Here is a 15,173-nt window from a genome sequence, read left to right as displayed (position 1 = left end):
AATCGGTTAAATGGATGCGCCGTGAAAAGTTAGCAGAAAGACACACTTTCGCATTAATTTATAAATATTAGTTTGGATGAAGGCGTTCAGACCGTAAAGCGCGCGTAGGAGCCGCACTCCTACGGCCGCATGCCGCCGGCAACGTATGCGCTACAGTGAGCCGTGCTTTGTAATAGACTAAGAGCCAGTGCAGCGCGTGCCAGACCTTCGCTATTTTATTGAAAGCTGAAAGTTTATTTGCATATTGTCCCCAACACTGGGAAGAACGTTTGTTTGGATCATGTTGGCTTTGCAAGATAATTGCAGGTAATAAAGGTGTAAAGAAATCTAACGTCAAAGTATAAAGTCTAATTGTTTTATATTTTCTTCGGAATAGTATTAGAAAATATCACGTCGTGCATTTCCAGACAGTATCATGGTAGCCCCCTGCTAGACAGGGTGTCTGGCAGGGGGCTACCATGATACTGTCTTTTGCCACGGCAATAAGTCTCTGGCAATGCATGACGTGATATTTTCTCATACTATTCCGAAGAAAATATAAAACAATTAGACTTTATACTTTGACGTAAGAGATTTTGTACACTTTTATTATCTGTTACCTATCTCCCAAAGTCACCATGATCCAAACAAACATCCAAACAAACGTTCTTCCCAGTGCCAGTGTTGGGGACAATACGCAGAGAAACTTTCAGCTTCTTTAAAATAACGAAGGTCTGGCCCGCGCTGGCTCTCTCTCTATAAAGTTCCTTATAAGTATATAAATTTTCTATTACACTTGTTCAGTATGGAGTCCTGAATCCTGATGTCGCGTAATTTCTGACACGTGGCGATCTTTGTCATCCTTTTGAAAAATTCAATTATGTCAGCCAAACCAACAATACTTTTATTTTTAAAAAGGGTAGGTAGGTACCTAATGGCTGGTGACGTTGTAATTGCAATTGCATTGTAGGTACGCAACCACGATAATTACAAAAGCGAGTCTACAGCACGCGCCTACCATTCGTTATTTGCACTAAATGGGCCCATTTGGAAATTAACTGCACGATTGCTCCCGAATAATGTGCTAGTGTAGACCGTACAGCGATATGTGAAACGGAAAACGTTAACAAATGAAGGGCAATTAAAAAGCTCCAAAGCACGTCGAATCAGAATCTGTTATTTGCAAAGAGCGACATCTAGTTGTGAGTAGCTAAACTACGTTGTTAAGACGACGACACGTTTTTCAATTTCCAAGAATGTTTGCTACTTGCAAATAGATGGCGCTAGTAGTACCAAAAAAGGAAAAACTTGAAACAAACTTTTAAGATTTGAAACAAGGGCAGAGTGAACTAGAGTGAGGGAACTCTCGGTTCAGGTCTGAATTGACGATATTATGTCAAATATTAGGCTAAGGGGGACGTGAAGAAAAGGCTACTAATCAAATGTAGGAAGATTTGACGCCTGCCAGTGAGTGACGTAGAAGCCTTGGCCTCCAGCTGTTGTGGGCTGTGACAAGGCACATTTTTGCAGAGATGGATGTAGTATCGAAGTCAACTTTCAGATAACAACTCAAACTGAACTTATTATTTAGGTACGTACCTGTACCTACTAACTGAATTGTGTAAAAATAAAATACGGGCACGATCTCATCCATTCAATACGAACGCGACAGGTCGAGATGGCAATGGGGGTATGAGGTGGAGGAACGTACCCCGCACACAAGCACGTCACCCGAACTCTCCCACACCGGGTTCGCGCGGGGGCTGTGCGGGTGTGCGTGGCGCTTACCCCGATTGCTATCTCGATCGGTCGCGTATGAAAGGTACACGTTAGTAGATAATTTGAAAAAAAAAAATTGTTAGTAGGTAAGTATTCTGTGATACTAGTGAATTTCAGCTGATAAGAAAGAGCGCTTGGATTACACTCTGCAAATTTGCCCTGACGGTAACTAATGCACTGTGGTCCGTGATGATGAACCGACTTAAAATAAATTATTTTTCATTATATCTTCAAAAGTTAGAACTAGAACTGACCTTGATTTGCTCGGTAGCCTTCTTCGCAACTGCTGGATCGACGATTTTGATGTCCAAATCTGATGCACATTTTTTTGCTGTTTCACTAAACACAGCAGCATTCACGTAATATGTAGACACTTTTCCACTAGTTTCACCTGGGGAGTTGGGGGACAAAATACCACTATCCGTGTCACTAACACTCACTGATTTTCTTGTAAGTAAAGACTTTTCGCCGACTGGTGATTTCTGAGGAAGCTTCGATTTTTCGCCAGATTTGGAAAGAATTCGCGATTTTTTCGATACTTCATCGGGCTTAAATCCAGTCTTTGGATCGAATATAACATAATTATCTTTATCGCATCTTACTTTATTATTAACGGTTACAGTATATTTTTTGTTTGGGCTTAGATTTAGAAATGGGTCTTCATTGTCAATTGGACTTTCAGGTATTATTGATTGTATCTTTGGAGTTATCTTTTGTACAGATTTCCCATCAATAGTTCGCCTTATAACTGTGTCGTTTGTAAATTTTAAACGCACGTACTCATTAGAAATAGTTCTTCTAACTGGAGAGGACAATAAAGGTGATGATTTGCATTCTTGTGAACTATTTTTACTTTGAAAAAATGTCTTTGGTTTATCCATGGCCTTTGCATGAGAAAACGGTAATTTTAATTTTGAGTTTTTTTTCTTTTGGCTGCTGCCACTTAAATCTATGGCGCATTCATTTACTGTACTTTTATAAACAGGAAGAACACTTGATTTATCATGTAATTTATCTACTATTGAGGTTTTGTTGGTCTTTGCAAAGTCAAAAGACTTATTGAGCTTTTTAATGGGCACTGGTGTGCTTAGTCTTTTTTCTTTTGCATTTTTGAGTACACCTTCGGTATATACATTTTTCCTATCTAATAAAGGATTAAGTGATGTAATAAAAGTTTTACTGCGATCACACCCAAATAATCCATTATGGGCATCCACCTCGTTTTCGTTAATTGGATTTTCCAAAATACTGTCGATGATGATGTCCACATCACTTGCCTCAGAATTACTTTGGGATGATCTATTTTCATTTATAATACAAGATATTCTTTCTTCTACTTCTATTAGGGAATCAGACTTATCATTTTCATCGAGACTTCTGGATGTACAACTTCCAGAGTCCGACGGAGTTTGAACTTCAAATATGCCTTCATCCTCTTTTGTGGTTTTCTTCGATGAGTTTTCTGGACAAGAAGATCTTCTCTTGACTGTTCCGGTTGCGGCAGATGGAGAATCCCAGTCTAAGTGTTGTAGAACACACTGGCCACTTTTTTTAGATCGTCTCGGGCTAGTCATTATTGGCCTCTTACATTGTTACATCGCTTATTAATTTTAATTACCTAGAGCGAGAGATAGTGGTGTAACGTTGAAACAGCGTACGGTGTTGGCAAACACTAGATTGGTCAGAGATAGCGGTGTTGTTACACAGTGGCCATTAGTGGAATCGAACACGAACGCGCCGCCCGACTCGATTGTTATCTAATTACGAACTTGACGTAAATACCTCATGGGACATACCTTCTATAGGTTCATTATGTTGCATGTGATTTGCGGATGCTTCGTGTAAATTATAACTTTAACTAATTTCACGCAATAAATCAACAAATAGAAAGTTATTATAATGTAAACGTCACACCTTAGCGATTTTATGAGAATACTGAAACGTCTCTTTGATTTGAGTTGTAACACTTATCTATGCAAAAACGTAGCAGAAAGTATTTGCCTGTCTATCTGTTACCTTTTTAAACCCCATCCATCCTTTTTACATCCCATTCCAGAGACGAACATAGGCTAATTTTTATCACTGCTAATCAAAGAATTCTCACCGTAATTTTGAAAAACGTAAATTAACGCTCACGACGACGACGTGGACATCATCTAGTAATAAAAATAATATGCGTTTCTATGACTTATCCCATTTTACCAAATATCATGAAAATTACTTTATCGTCTATCTAGCGGAAGCTTACTTATGTTTTAAAAGACATAAAGGGACCTTAATAGAACTAGGAGACATCGTCGAGACCGGAAGGCAGTTTTACATTGCATTGCAGACATACGTACAGACGTACACGTAGGTAGATACACGTATATCGTAATCAGCAGACTTCCCGACTAACTGCAACTAAACGATGCCGCTTACTAGTTTGCTACAGTACAAAACTGTAAACTACTTAGGTATGGATTTGCAAGATTTTCAAAAAAAAAATTGACTGCTTGAAGCCCTGTATACAGACTTGCCTCCTAGACGGTCTTGCCCAAGTTGACCCTACTAAGTAATTTTGTTCAATGATACTGCCTGTTAGCTTATACCGCCGCACTCGTAATCAAATCCCAACACCAATTTTTTTTAATTCTTGTCTGTCTGGCTGTCAATAATGTAAACTGCTAAAAATTTTGTGGTATAGACTGAAAAAACTTTCCACTAAAAATACACGCACCGATTATATAATAGGCTACTTGACTCATATCTAATTTCGTCCAATAAATGATTATTTATTATAGTATTTTGCTTAAGACAACGAAATATATCAATAACAATTATTAAAAACGCAGGATGGATATATAAATCCAATTTAAAAAAATACAGTTTTTATTTTTATTTGAAACTCAGAAAACGCTGTCAGCCATGATGTGACGTCATTAAATATGTAAACAAAGAAATGTCATCCCTATTGACTAACGTAGTATCCATATATATAAAATTTCAAGTCCTGACTGACATACATCAACGCACAGCCTAAACATCTAAACAGCTGGTCCTAGATACATGAAATTTGGTGGGTGTGTTCTTTGTAGGTAAAGAGAAGGTATCCACTAGGAAAGGATTTTTTGAAATTCCACCCCTGAGTGGGTTAAATGTGGGTTTGAAATTTATGAAGTCCACGCGGGTGAAGTCACGAGCATTAGCTAGTTTTTATATATTTCTAAAAACTCATAGTAAACGTAAAAAAATATCGTTTTCTCTTTATAAATTGAATGAGTTATTAAGTAAGACTTACAACAAAGTGATCTTTGCAAAAATAAATTTGGGTTGCAGTCGTTAGTGATATAGGATCCTTTTAAGCAAGTCTTCGCGTGTTACGTATATTTATTTCACTGGGCACTGTAATCCACAACTTTCCTGTGGTCTTTATCGATGCGTTTTTACATTCTCGGATGATACAATAACGATAATTACTATATTTTTCATGTAAACTAGCATAGAAGTCATGTTTTTTGAACTTTGGGAGGTTATGCTGTTGTTTACAAATGCATGACGTCAGAGCACAGACAATCTATCGGCCAAACATAGCCGACAGTGTTTTCACCTGTCTAAGAAAAATATATTTTTAAATTAAAGTTTTACGGTTTTTAGGGCGCAAAAAAATATAGTGTTAATTTTTTTGATCTAATAGGACAAATATTAACCATTTAAGACCTACTTAAAAAAAGTGTCAACTAGCCTATTATTATAAGTATACCTACTAGGCAATTTACATTAACTAAGTTCTACGTGTGGCTGTGTGTATTTCAAGTAATACTTGAAATCCACACATATATTGAAAGCTGTTCTGCAGAGCCTAAATGCTTCTGTCAAAGCAAGATTGCTTCTGAAACATATAATAGGCTACTTGACTCATATCTAATTTCGTCCAATAAATGATTATTTATTATAGTATTTTGCTTAAAACAACGAAATATATCAATAACAATTATTAAAAACGCAGGATGGATATATAAATCCAATTTAAAAAAATACAATTTTTATTTTTATTTGAAACGCAGATAACGCTGTCAGCCATGATGTGACGTCATTAAATAAGTAAACAAAGAAATGTCATTCCTATGTCACGCGGGGACTAACGTAGTATCCATATATATAAAATTTAGAGTCCTGACTAACTTATATATCAACGCACAGCCTAAACATCTAAACAGCTGGTCCTAGATACATGAAATTTGGTGAGTGTGTTCTTTGTAGGTAAAGAGAAGGTATCCACTGGGAAAGGATTTTTTGAAATTCCATCCCTGAGTGGGTTAAATGGAGGTTTGAAATTTATGAAGTCCACGCGGGCGAAGTCACGAACATAAGCTAGTTTTTATATATTTCTAAAAACTCATAGTAAACGTAAAAAAATATCGTTTTCTCTTTATAAATTGAATAAGTTATTAAGTAAGACTTACAACAAAGTGATCTTTGCAAAAATAAATTTGGGTTGAAGTCGTTAGTCATATAGGATCCCTTTAAGCAAGTCTTTGCGTGTTACGTATATTTATTTCACTGGGCACTCTAATCCACAACTTTCCTGTGGTCTTTATCGATGCGTTTTTTACATTCTCGGATGATACAATAACGACAATTACTATATTTTTCATGTAAACTAGTATAGAAGTCATGTTTATTAAACTTTGGTAGGTTATGCTCAGTATATATAATGTACTCTGTGGTTATGCTGTTGTTTACAAATGCATGACGTCAGAGCACAGATAATCTATCGGCCAAACATGGTCGACAGTGTTTTCACCTGTCTAAGAAAAATATTTTTTTAAATTAAAGTTTTACGGTTTTTAGGGCGCAAAAAAATATAGTGTTAATTTTTTTGATATAATAGGACAAATATTAACCATTTAAGACCAACTTAAAAAAATTGTCAAGTAGCCTATTGTGGACATACCTAATATAAAATATACGTAGTAAGTAGGTATCTGATCTGCGTTTCTTTTATTTTAAAAGTTTAATTTGACTGTTTTTTGTTCTTAGAAGGATTGCCTAATTTATTTTTTTAATTATATCATTTAAGCTACAAAAAGAGAAGATGCACACGTACCAAAAATTTATAAGTAGATTAATTAAAGTATCAAGTTGAAATTTGCTTACGAACCACTTCATAATGATTTTACCAGCAAAACTAATAAGCAACTAAGTGGACTTCAGACGAAGTTGGTAAGAGATTTTGACAAATTAGTCCCGAGTGTCCCCGCTGTAGGTAACCTAATTACCCGAAAAGCAGGGGCAATATATAACTTTCGCGATGAAGGGCGTCGGTTTATATGCAATTTTGTTTATAATCTAAAGGGTTTCAGTCGATATACAAACTAAACCTAAATCAAAAATAACTATGTACTTAAACCTTTGTTGTAAGGATTTTTTTTTGTTGTTTTAATAGCTTTTATTTATGAATATTCATTTTACTTCTTCTGTTAATATTATTTACCGTAACTTTACCTATCATACATCATAATCATCATCATCAACCCATCGCCCGCGCACTACTGAGTACAGGCCTGCTCTCAGAATGAGAAGTACTAAGTGTGGTAGTAGTTGTACTACTACCACAGTTCACGACAGTAAGGAAACTTCTAAGTTCTAACCAAACGTCGAGGCCTCGACGCATCCTCGACGTCACTGGTAGACAGCTGGCAGACGTTAAATGTTAGTACATTTGACGCATGTAGCTCTATTTTTCTGAGTTCACGTCACCATAGTGTTAGAAACCATGTAATTAATTATTATAATTTCTATAAATAATTATATACTATATAGATGACTAATAGACTCATTAAGTATAATAAACGAGAAAACATTTGATTAAATAACTAAGCTCTCCTAATCGGGTAAAACCGAGTAGGTACGTACCGGTGATAGCGTTATGAGATGAGGTGACTTTATTCACAAGTATTTTGAGTTTTGATTTCAAAGAATACTTTACTAGTCAACAGCACGTGTTCAATTTCCCAACGTTCAAGTTTTCGATTGAACTTTAGATTGTAGTTAGTTCTTTGACTGTAGAACCAGGGGATTTATCGATGGCTGCATATAGTTCTTTGGTAGTGTTCGTAAGTTTGCGTTATGAAATAAAATTGATGCCGTCTCCGTGTGATTTATATCTGTTTGTTTAGTGTTGAAGATTCCAGCTTGGATTTCCAAATGGAATAGATCGGTTTCAAAGGATTATGTATACTTAGGTATAATTATGAATATAAAGTGTTGTCCTAATACAACGCAATTACGCGGTCATCGCAAATTTTACTCGTATGAACGCGCGATCAAACTTACTGATCTCGAATAGATGTCCTGGGTTGGCATTAGCGCGATGATCGCGTATTGTCGTTCTATTTGACGCAAGCACGCGTTGGTCGCATCGTGTTCGCATCGCTTACTCGTGCGATGATCGCGTAATTACGTTGTATTAGGACGATGCCTTATAGCTTCAAATGGCTTAAGAATTCCTTCATTGGTCATAACTTATAAGGTAAGTAGGTCCTGCCTTGAAAACTAGTCTTTTTCTTCTAAAGTTTATAAATGAATAGTCAAAGTCAAAGTCAAATGATTTATTCAAAATAGGTAATAAATTACTCTTATTGATTGTCTGGTATAGTGTTAGATTTGTAAGATAATATAGTGGTGATAATTATAACGCAAACTTAAAACTAAAGCTACGAGGGTTCCAAACGCGCCCAGGTCTGAGAAGAGCCCACAACAAACTCAGCCGGGTATTCTTTTTATTATCACCACTTTACAAATTTATTGAAACTTATTAGAACTATCACAAAGTCGTTAAGCAACTCATTCCCAAGCTTGCTTATCATTTAAATAATCCTTTACATTGTAATAGGATTTTTCAATTAGTTTACGTTTTATGAAAACTTTGAACTTGTTGAGAGACATCTCCAATATGTCTTCTGGAAGCTTATTATAGAAACGTATGGAATTACGAGCAAATGAATTGCTAACTTTACTGAGCCTAGAGGCGGGAATTACAAGTTTATTTTTATTTCTAGTATTTATATTATGACAGTCACTTTTTTTTTTAAATTTATTTATGTATATTTATATATGTATAATAGTCTCTCGCTTTCTTACTCTATTCTGGGTGACAAAATATTATGTCCTGTAGTAGGTACCTTGTAAAACTATTTCATGGGTCCCATTTTTTACAATTTACAATAAAAAAATTATATGTTTTTAAAATAGCAGAATAGGTAGATAAGTATCCTATCGTCACGCCCCAGTGCCCCGGTGAGCAAAAACAGAAACTGTAACTGCGTCTCCCGGCCTCCTTAAGTGATTTACAGGCGCCCTGCGACCCATTGCGAATACACCCTTAAAGGCACGGGAGGGGGACGTTGCACATAAAAGGTTTCTATACTCCAACTTAATTTCAGAAGCAGTGAGGTGGCGATGGGTTAATGATGATGATGATTCCAAAAATCCCGTGTGAATTATTTGATTTTCTGGGACAAAAAGAATGTTCTTTATATGGTGGGAGGCTTCGGCTAGGGCTATTAGTTACCACCCCACCACCAAGGCAGTGCCGCCAAAACATTTGGCGGTCCAGTACGATGTCGCGTAGAAACCGATAAGGGGTGGGTTTGCTAAAACTTCCCTTCCATGTTAGCCCATTTCCATCTTAGACTCAGCTCATCTCAGAATCAGTAGCATCATGACCATAGATAACAGCATGACTTACCACCGCCGTCAAAAGCTAACTCGTAATGAAATAAAAAATTATTTTGTTAATATTAAGTACTAAGATATAGACTTTTAAGAAAGGAAGCTGTCAAAGTTACAAAATATGGTACCTACTTACTAAAAAGCAGTGAACTTGTTGCTAAAAATACATAGCTTTTGGTTAAATTCAGTCTATGTAAGACTTCCCTTGTGCTTCTTGCAAAATATCTTTTGTCTTTATCCTTAATTTGGAGCTGGAAAGGGACAACATTTTAAGAAAACCGAGTTTACAACGGCTATATCCGCCTAAATAGGTCAGGAAGGCGAAGTTTACGCAATTTGGCGTTAGGGAAACCGAGAGGTAATAAAATCCACGGTTTAGAGTCTGAATTAGAAAATTATTCAGGACCAAACTTACTGCGGAGTGGGGAAATTTTATAATAAATTGTATTTAGTGAGGATTAAAACGACCAGGCAGTGCAGCTTTTTAATACTTATAATTTTATTTGTAACATTATTACAAATAAGTTTTAAACAAGAAATCGAATTAATAACTACAAGACGACTAATATTAACAAAATACACAAATAAATTGATGCCCTTTTCGCGGTCAATAAAAGGAACTAATAAAACCCAACGCCCAATGTACACATAGGGCGGTATTGTGCGGCATTTTAGCGTGGCATTAACAATGAAATATTTTGTCGGAAAGAAATATTTGCATCGGTTAGAAGGGGCGCCACCCCACCGCATTCCAGCGCTGAATGCACTTGTCTTAGTATACAAAGTACAAACTTGCACATATGCGCCCCGTGATGTAACGAACTTGAAAATAAATGTTAAGTATAGTGACTTTGTAGCACTTAGAACAATTTTATTATTATTGTTACAGACGATAATTTCATTTTTTTAAACAAAAACCTACACCTTTTTATATGAACCTTTTATACAGTGGTCTATTCACTGCATCATCGCATGGACCTATCTACATCTGTTGAGATCAACACATTAGTGGTTCGTTCGCCCCGAACCAAGACATTGCAGGGTAAAGACCAATTTTTTTTCACATTTGCTTGTGATACATTACGATCTTGCTTGTTTATTAAACTTAATAAACTAGCGATTAACATATTTGTTACAGCATCATCTATTGGATCTTGCTAATTGACGGGGTGCAAACAAAATCAAAGCACATATTTTGCTATGAGAAATTGAGAAAGTACATTATTTTTATTTCAAGTTATACTCTGATAGACTGAAAGAGACTTTGCTTCTCGCAATCAAAAATATATCGTACAGTACAGAAATAGTAGCAATGTTTATTTGAAATAAATTCAAACACGATCATTTACTAAGTTGACTCATAAAACGCAAATTTAAAGAGACAAAACTTCCTCGTAAAATGTTATGATTAGGACAGGAACACCACATTCCGCAAACAACTGCAAAAGATTGCATTCGCGGACAAAGTAGCAATACACTATTTTGTTCCACCATACTAGGCATTTAGAAAAGAGACTGGAAGAGCGGTCGCCGCTGTCGCCTCCGCTGATGAATGATTGACAAGAGTGGCATCATGGCTCAATTAAAGACTTTATTAAAAACTAGCCACACTATCATCCGATCTTTGTCAGCTTCAATCATCATCACTTAACCCGCATAATATGTTGTTTTTCGCAGTTGCACTATCCCCCTTGCATCTACCCTATGCAAGTGGATGCATGTGGGGGAATTTTCGATTAAATATTTAGATGAGATTTTTCCTGATCCATTTATCATGTCTAATTGTGGAGGGGTTCACGCTTTCACTCTGATGAAAGTGAAGACCTCGAAGATTTGATAATCCTTTGATATGATAATGTAATAAGAAAACGGTGTAGCTCTACGCACTTGGATTTGAATAGAGATGGATGAACATTTCTTTCATACCATAAGGTTTAGGGATTGCCTTGTTAGATTAGGAATGTTTGTTTTGTGTCTAGTTACTTTTCATTTTAAAATAAATATAAGCGAGTAATACAATAGGTAAGTACACATTAAGAACATGAGACGTGGACAATAGGCACTCGCTAAGAAAATATTGTTAAAAATTCCACCATTTCAACACTTAAAAGTTTGTATGAAAATCCGCCATATTTCAGGTTAAGTAGGTAGGTATATCCATGAAAATTGGTATTTAGTCTTTCAGTCAAAAATTAAAAAATATGATTTTCAAAATTCCAAATTCAAGTGGGTTAAGGGACGAAAGTTTATGCGAAATCACATACTTTTTCAAGCCATATCCTTTCGATTCAAAATGAAGAAATAAGTAGGTATAGAAAGTTTTTGGTGATTCCATCTCCTAGTATTCAGAAATTCTACTCGGGCCAAGCGGTTAAATACCAAATATTATACCAATATGACCAAAATAACTTTCTTAGCTGCTCTGTTACAGATTCATATTTTAATAGAGAGCTGCCTACTTACCCTTATTTATTCCTAACAAAATTAAAACAACAGCGGTGAAACAGCGAAAAAGCCAGGCGTGGAAATCAAATTTGCTCGAAACCGCCCTGTAATTATTTTTTCTCCCCAGCCCGTTTGTTCCATTAGGTACACGGGATAGTGTTGTTACAACATACGTAGAGACGGAATATTTTATTTATCTAAAAAAATTACGAGATATTTCACCGCAGTTAATTGCTATTTTTTGCCTATTTGGTTGCCTGGTGACAGAAGGACTAGCTCAGTTTTTAAGTAAACGATAAGCCTGGCTAATTAGCGCGAAAATACAGCCAATATTCTTGGCACCATTCCACGCGGGGTGCAAGTTTCATTGTAACATTTTCAATAAAAAAAGTTTATCTAAAGATCTTTTATTAATTCAACATATTTTCTTCTTTGAAACAAGCTAAAAGAAATTCAATCAAACTTATTGAATTAATTATGTTACTAAAAAACCTATAATTATGCATATACCTATCTACCCACCGAGGTACCTAGTGGTGCTACTGATGAAGAATTGATATTATTTATTATTTCTTCTAACGTCTGTTACATATATGCACATTGAAAATTAAATTAAAAAACCCTGCGTATTCACATTTCACACGCTACAGGAAGCGACGCGAGAGCAAGATCACGCAAGAGTGTGGGCGGTGCCCTCGCCTCACGTAGCTTCGCCCATATTTCCTTTGATTTTGTTGCATTCCATAGTTTCCGCTTTTCCGTGCTGAGTCGAACGAAAGCAACTGAATAAATGGAGAGTGGACAGCTATCGTAATTGTATGAACTCTATAGGTACTTGTCAAGAACGGTTCTTGACAAGTACCTATAGAGTTCAAGACGAATCTACGAGAGAAGGCAGATGAAAAGGCGGTAAAAAGAATGGTATATAATTTATTTATATTAACTGACTGAAGCCTTTTGTTTTGTCTATTATACTGAAATAGCCAAATACTAAATTATTCTCTTCAGGTAGGTAGGTACTCTAACATACACTTTGAACAGGTTAACTTATTTATACACGTACATACCTATACATTGTACATAGTTTGCTGGTCGTAAAAGCTGGCTTTCACAAGTTGCGCTGTTATGTGTCGTGTTGTTTTACCGAGACCCGCCTAACAATATTTCGTACTTACCTTAAAATTTAACGTGACCTGAACATAAAATTTGGATTTTCTTATACAGCGTTTCGCTGTCAGTATAAGGATAAATTAATGTGGTTCGAACTTTTGCGAATAAACCGCAATTTTTAGGGTTCCGTACCTCAAAAGGAAAAAGGAACCCTTATAGCATCACTTTGTTGTCTGTCTCTCTGTCTGTCGTGTCTGTTAAGAAACCTATTGGGTACTTCCCGTTGACCTAGAATCTGTTACGCCACACACTTGAGCCAACCCGAGCCAATCCGAGCCAACCCGAGCCAACCTATGTGAGGCCGGCTAATCACTGCCAAGCCGGTCTATCACAGCCAATGACAGCCACTTACCGCCACTGACAGCGAATCACCGCCAACCGCAGCCAAACAGCGAATCACAGCCCACCTACCGGACGCCTTCGGTAGGGATACAGCTTTAAAAAGCCATGAGAGCTCATTTCGAGAGATATTATTGTACGTAACACGGTGTCAGCAAAAACTATGCCAGTTTGTGTTCTAAATATTAGTTAATCGGTAAATTCAGTGTAAGTAGAATTGTGACAAGTAAATCAATGCAAATTAATAGTGATATAAATAAACAGTAATAAATACATCAGTGTAAGCAAAAACTAATGTGTTGTAAATAGTATTAAATATAAATCAGTGATTATTATTGCGATGAATGATTAATAAATAAATTGGAGCGATTATACTGCTTGCTGGTTTTTATTTAACCCACTGCTTCATCTCAGAAGTGGGATAGATTCGGAAAAGACGGGCTGCTTTGTTTGTCCGCAAGGATAGAACAAATCACCACGTGAAAATTCATGTAAAACGAGCGGCAAGAAGACACTTCTGCGGCCCGGAAAATCCTTAGAAGAATTTTGGAAAGAGATATTCATCTGCAGTGTTTATGGTTTCGACACTCGATGTCAACCTTCCACAGCTACGTAGACATGTTAACCGAGGTATGATCCATCCATTACTCATTTCAAATTTTGATCCCGTTTATAATGATATTAATGCATAGTGTAAAATACGCAGCATCTCACTGAGATACCCGCAATTTGAATTCGCAGTTTAATTCTAGAAAACATACTTGGTGTCTTAGTTGAAGTGCTTCCCAACCACGCATGCTGTTTTTCTATGTGGAAAACCATAAGAGTGCTATATCACCATACCGCTACAGTAAAAAAAATATTATATGAGAGGTATCATGTTGTCTAAACTAAGGAAAAAGAACTAAAAATCATGCATAAAATGTTTAAAAAAAAAAAGACAGCATTATTTTTGAGTTTGTCCGTAAATAAATAAAATACCTGTACGTAAAACTTAACAAGTAATTTTAAAAATAGTTTTCTAAAAACCCCTGACTGCGGTTTGCACCGCACCTTTTTCAGCCCGCACATTAAAGCGCATAAAATCCGCAACTTTGAGTTTTTTTTTATTTTATGTACTTGGTGACACACGCCATCAAGACGAATGATGTATCATTTATCAAAATTGGTTAAGTTGTCGAGTAGTTACGAACAGACATACATATTTCAGGTCAAACAGTAACCCTTCCTTTAAGCTTCGCGTAAGTTAACAAAAATATCTAGTAATCGATGATAGCAGTTTTCAGACTATCCGCATATCTCAGCCAGAATATTTTTTTGAAACAAGCTTTGACGTAATTTTTTTCTGGGCACAATGATATCAGATATTATCTTAAGAGTCAATTGCTAAACAGTTTCAATGTGCTCAAACTCTGTTTTACATATTATCATATTAGCAACGGCAATTAGAATCTAGAATCGTATTATTATTTTACGTTGACTGTGGAGTTTCTTGTGAAATTAATTTTTATCTGGTGTTAGATTGTTGTAAAATGAATATAGATCTTTATAAGAGGGAGAGACGTCCTTCATAAACCAACCGGAAGCTACTTGTATTTAAACGATATTGTGTTCAAAGTTATCTTTCTTTTCTCGGAACTTTTGGCGAGTCCGTGAAGTGCAAGTGTCACCACCTATGATGGTCACCACTTAGCGGCTTTGTTCTGTGGCCTGACGCCAGCAGTCGGTGCGAGGTACCTCATCAT

General features: G+C 36.2%; 1 protein-coding gene across 7 annotated transcripts in view; it reads right to left on the bottom strand.

Annotated features, from left to right (window-relative positions):
* The window catches only part of LOC117997230 (protein sickie-like), a 304,036-nt gene that overhangs the window by 242,460 nt on the left and 46,403 nt on the right, over nucleotides 1-15,173 (bottom strand). For 6 of the 7 annotated variants that reach the window (XM_069509857.1, XM_069509858.1, XM_069509860.1 and 3 more), the window contains exon 1: nucleotides 2,013-3,347. The exons of the other annotated variant lie outside the window; for it this stretch is intronic. In XM_069509857.1, coding sequence (XP_069365958.1) covers nucleotides 2,013-3,332 — 1,320 coding nt within the window. In that variant the 5' untranslated portion in view covers nucleotides 3,333-3,347. Of the gene's footprint in view, nucleotides 1-2,012; nucleotides 3,348-15,173 lie in introns of those variants that run through there. 7 annotated transcript variants of the gene reach the window in all.

This window comes from Maniola hyperantus, chromosome 4 (assembly GCF_902806685.2).
Source record: "Maniola hyperantus chromosome 4, iAphHyp1.2, whole genome shotgun sequence".
NCBI classification, from domain to species: domain Eukaryota; kingdom Metazoa; phylum Arthropoda; class Insecta; order Lepidoptera; family Nymphalidae; genus Maniola; species Maniola hyperantus.
This window is presented reverse-complemented; position numbering and strand designations above follow the sequence as displayed.